General features: G+C 24.4%; 4 protein-coding genes across 4 annotated transcripts; 1 reads left to right on the plus strand and 3 right to left on the minus strand.

The window, feature by feature from the left end:
• Positions 1–141: 141 nt before the first annotated feature.
• On the minus strand, positions 142–1,041 carry ENU1_085460 (hypothetical protein; the record flags this gene model as incomplete). The annotated part of the gene is made up of 1 exon (XM_008858830.1): positions 142–1,041. One exon carries the CDS (start codon positions 1,039–1,041, stop codon positions 142–144), a length of 900 nt encoding a protein of 299 aa, XP_008857052.1.
• Positions 1,042–1,163: 122 nt separating this feature from the next.
• ENU1_085470 (hypothetical protein) lies at positions 1,164–1,808 on the minus strand (the record flags this gene model as incomplete). The annotated part of the gene is made up of 1 exon (XM_008858831.1): positions 1,164–1,808. The coding sequence occupies one exon, from the start codon at positions 1,806–1,808 to the stop codon at positions 1,164–1,166; it is 645 nt and encodes a 214-aa protein (XP_008857053.1).
• A 421-nt stretch (positions 1,809–2,229) lies between these two features.
• ENU1_085480 (hypothetical protein) lies at positions 2,230–3,269 on the plus strand (the record flags this gene model as incomplete). The annotated part of the gene is made up of 2 exons (XM_008858832.1): positions 2,230–2,763; positions 2,925–3,269. The coding sequence occupies 2 exons, from the start codon at positions 2,230–2,232 to the stop codon at positions 3,267–3,269; spliced, it is 879 nt and encodes a 292-aa protein (XP_008857054.1).
• A 161-nt stretch (positions 3,270–3,430) lies between these two features.
• On the minus strand, positions 3,431–4,150 carry ENU1_085490 (hypothetical protein; the record flags this gene model as incomplete). The annotated part of the gene is made up of 1 exon (XM_008858833.1): positions 3,431–4,150. The coding sequence occupies one exon, from the start codon at positions 4,148–4,150 to the stop codon at positions 3,431–3,433; it is 720 nt and encodes a 239-aa protein (XP_008857055.1).
• Between the last annotated feature and the right edge of the window lie 210 nt (positions 4,151–4,360).

A 4,360-nucleotide genomic window follows, 5' to 3' on the forward strand; every position in this document is an offset into this window, starting at 1 on the left:
TAATATTTATATTATATTTTATAGCTTTTTTTTTTTTTAAGAAAGAAGAAATAAATTTTCTTTTCTTTTCTTTTTGTAAAGAAAATAAAAAAATAAAATGAAAAGTTACAAAAAATGAAACCTAGAGTTGACTATCAATAATTAATGAATTAACTGTATAATTGAAAGATGATACAATGGATTAGAATAAGGGACAACACGATGAGCTAATGGAACAGCATTTTTATAAGATAAATTTATATTTGAATTTGAAAATACTTTTCCATCAGAAGTAATCCAAAATGCACCAGGAATAGTGATAACTAAATCTGAATTAGAAATAGGATGAATGATTAATGACTTTTTTAGATTAACAGGATGATATAAAGTAGGTTTTGTTGAGAAGTTTTGAATAACAAAAACGAAATGATTTTGGTCTGAGTCTATTTCAACACGTGTAGAGTTATGTTCACAAGGAACAGTCTTTGAATAATAACTTCCAAATAATTCTCCAGAAAATAATCGTACGATAATAAAAAAGTTATTTTTCCCAGAAATAACTGAATAAATATCTCTTGAAGACAGTTGAAGAAAATTTGAGTCATATAATATCGTATATCCATTAGTTACTTGTTCTATTCCATTTTTAATAGATGAAAACCATTTTTTAATCATTAAACAATATTCTGAAGAAGGTGTTAATTGTGGAGAATAAGACATTACGTCAAAAGAATTTAATGGAGAGTCTAAATGAATTGAAGGAGTTCTAAAAGGAGAAGGAGAGTTTTGTTGATTTGTGTTGTTAGAAATTTTTTTAATTCTTGGACTTGAAGAAAGTAAATTTTTTGAATCATCTGATTTAACAAAATCTGCAGAGAAAATATCACAACTATTTGAAAGTGAAGTATGAGGAGAAGTAAGAACATTTGATGGGTGAAGATCATCTTTTAGAGAGAATCTATTTTTTTTAGAAATCTTAAATTTATGAACAGGTTTTTTTTCTAATTTGTATCTGTCAGAAAGACTTCCTCTCTTTGTTGTTTTTGCTTCTTCATTCCCCATAAAGATAAAATGATTTTAGAAGATTCAAATTACATAATATTTTTCTTTTAATTTTTTTTTTCTTTCATTTAAAGATAAAAAATCATAAAATTTTATTAAAATTAAAAAAAAAAAATATTCATTTAATATGGTTTTTTGTGAGTGAAAAAGTACACAACAACTATTACTACTAAACCTGGAATAAAGAAACAGAGCCAAGGATTAAACCCAATTTTTATTTGTGATCTTTTAATTTTTAGTTGATCATTTGATTTTATATTAGTTTTTATATTTTCAGTTCTACAATTTTTACATTCACAAATACCACCAACACTAATTTCATTTTCAGGATTACATCCAAATTTTTTTGTTTTTAAATTATTAAATTTACAATTAATGATATTTTCAGTAAATCCTTGATATGGTTTTAAACAATGAGAGTCTTCAAATGCTTTAATGTTATAAATTTTAGTTCCTTTACCTTTTCTTTTAGATGAAATATAAATAACATTTTTTTTAGTTTTACATGGTTTTTTAATTGATATTGGAGTACATTTATTTTCAGAAACATATCCACATGCTATTTTATATGAAGTATTAAATACACAATTTGTGTCTAATATTTCATTGTTTTCACATGAAACTGGAATACAAACTTCTATCACTTTTGGTTTGACTATATCCCCATCATTAACTGATATAGCTCTTTTGGTGTTTTTCTTGGACTGATATTCTATTGGACTTCTTTGTAAATAAACACCTGCTTTACGTGCTGTTTTAAATCTCATTCTTTTAATTGCAATTGAGTCATTTACGAGAAGTAATAATAGAAGGATGGAAATAAATTTCATTCCTTGTAAATTATCTTTTTTCAGTTCTTTTCTATTATCTATATTTAAATTTTTAAGATGATTTGGAATAACACAATTTAAAAAAAAATAAATATTCTTTTTTTTTTAAAAAAAATGTTTATTTGATGAAATAAAAAGAGATATTTCTTTTACAAAATCAAAAAATGACAAATCATTAGTATATTTTCTATTTTAAGATTTTGTTGTGATAAAAAAAACTAAAAATAAATTTTTATAATAATAAAGCAATAAAAATTTTGATTTTTTTTTGGATTTTTATGAAAAAAAAATCAGAGTTTTAGATTTGATAAAAAAAAACAACATAAAATCAAAAATCAAGATCTTTTCATAACAAATAATGGAGTTTGTAACACATTGTGAAAATTCTGAAAGTTCTACTACTTCATCTATCATCCCTGAAATGGAGACTTCTTCTCAAATTGTTGAACTTGCTCTTTCTGTAGAACGAGCTGATACTGCGGCATTGCTTGGAGCTGATGAAAGTAGTATTGATACATTAGAAAAAAAAAGATTAGAAGAGATAAGACAACAACAGATTAGTCAAGCTAAACTTATGGCTGAAAGAAGACAAAAGAAAGCTGCTATGGGTATGGAACAACGTCAAAATTGGGAACAAGAAATTGAGAGATATCGTATAGAAAATGAAGAGGTTGAAGAAAGACAAAGAAGACTTGATATAGAAGAAACAATGGAAGAATTTTATCCTAAATTATGTGAATGGGTTGGATTTAGTAATTATGAAGTGTTATACAATAGTTTAGAAGATGGAACAAATGCATCAGATTTTAATAAAAAAGTATGTGGAGAAAAGAATGTTATGTTTATTATAATCACAAAAACAGGATATGCATTTGGATGTTTTTGTCATAAAGTTTGTTAATTTTTGATTCGTTTTGATTTTATTTATATGAAAGGGGTAATCAAAATTGATAAAATCATATTATATCTTACAAATTGATTCTTTTTCGTTTCTATTTTATTCACATTATCCCTTATTCTTTATTAATTAACAAAATGTATATTTATTTATAGAAAATTCCTTATCCAAAAAAATCTTATATTTATTCAATGTACGATAAAAAATATTTCACTTTTTCTTTAAGAAATCCTTCTTGTTCAGAACCAATATACTTTAAACAAAAACATCATGGAAAATCTATTTGTATTTGGCCAAATGATGAACAAAATTTTATTTTTACAACAAAACGATTTATTAAAATTAAAAATCCTAATGGTCCTCATGGTACACGATCATTCTTTCATGGTAAATTCTCATTAAAATATAAAAGTAAAGACCATCAAAAAAGAGAACATACTTTCTTTACACAAACAACTGCATTTGATGTACATCGTTTAGTTGTTTTACATTGGTTTTAACATAGTATATGTACTTATTGTATTATCATACAACTATATTAAATATATTTGTCTTCTTTTTTTAGTTTATTTCCAAAAAGTATTTCTTACACTAACTAACAAAAACTACTAATGAAATTTAATTACATTTAATAAAAGAAGGATAAAAACTTCCTTTTTTTTTAATATGAATCTAATATGAACATTCTTTTTAATGCAAAATCAATATCATCACCAAGAAGTAGTGAATCTAATGCATTCTTAAAATTTACTTTAAAATTTGGATTTACTTCAGACACAACTTCATTTAATGGAAACATAATTGAAAATGCACCATCTACATTAATAATACACTGTTTATCAGCTTTAAATGATATAGAAAAATGACATAAATCGCCAAATGATCTTAATTTACCAAATTTAGTTGGTTTAGGCAATTTTGGACTTCTTAAAGAAAATACAAATGTATCAAAGTCTTCAGCAAATCCATATTCATTAATATAAATTGGAGCTTCAAGATAACAACCAAATAATGCATTTTTAGTTGTTTCAAATAATAAAACAAGATTTTTTCTGCCAATAACTGTAAATTGAATATATTCCTGTAAAAAAGGTTGTTGGTCAGTATCATATAATATTCTAAATTCATGTTGTCCTGTCCATTCTTTAAGATAAAATAATTCATTTAATTGTAATGTATTTTCAAATGAATTTATTAAATGACATTCTTTTAAATTATTATCGATATTTTCTTTTTTAATATCTTTTCCATATATTGTATTTGATATTTGTATTAAAATGTTATATGCACTTTTTGCAAATGACTCAATTATTTCATCTCCACTCATTTGGTCAATAGCTTTTTTCATTTCTTTTAATGTGTCTTTAATAACTTCCATCATTCTATCTTTTTGAAGTTCCTTTCTTATGAAAGAAAGAGAATTTCTTAAATAAATTATTTCTTTAATTCCTATTCAAAAAAAGAACCTAAAATTATAACAAGGATCGCTTCTTTTAATTAACACCTCTTAAGCTTTAGCTTGTTTCTTTGAACCTTTAGCTGGTTTCTTTTCAGCTTCAGCTGGGGCAGCAGCAGCGTGTTTAGCTGATCT

This window comes from Entamoeba nuttalli (assembly GCF_000257125.1).
Source record: "Entamoeba nuttalli P19 unplaced genomic scaffold asmbl_3907, whole genome shotgun sequence".
Classification (NCBI taxonomy): domain Eukaryota; phylum Evosea; order Mastigamoebida; family Endamoebidae; genus Entamoeba; species Entamoeba nuttalli.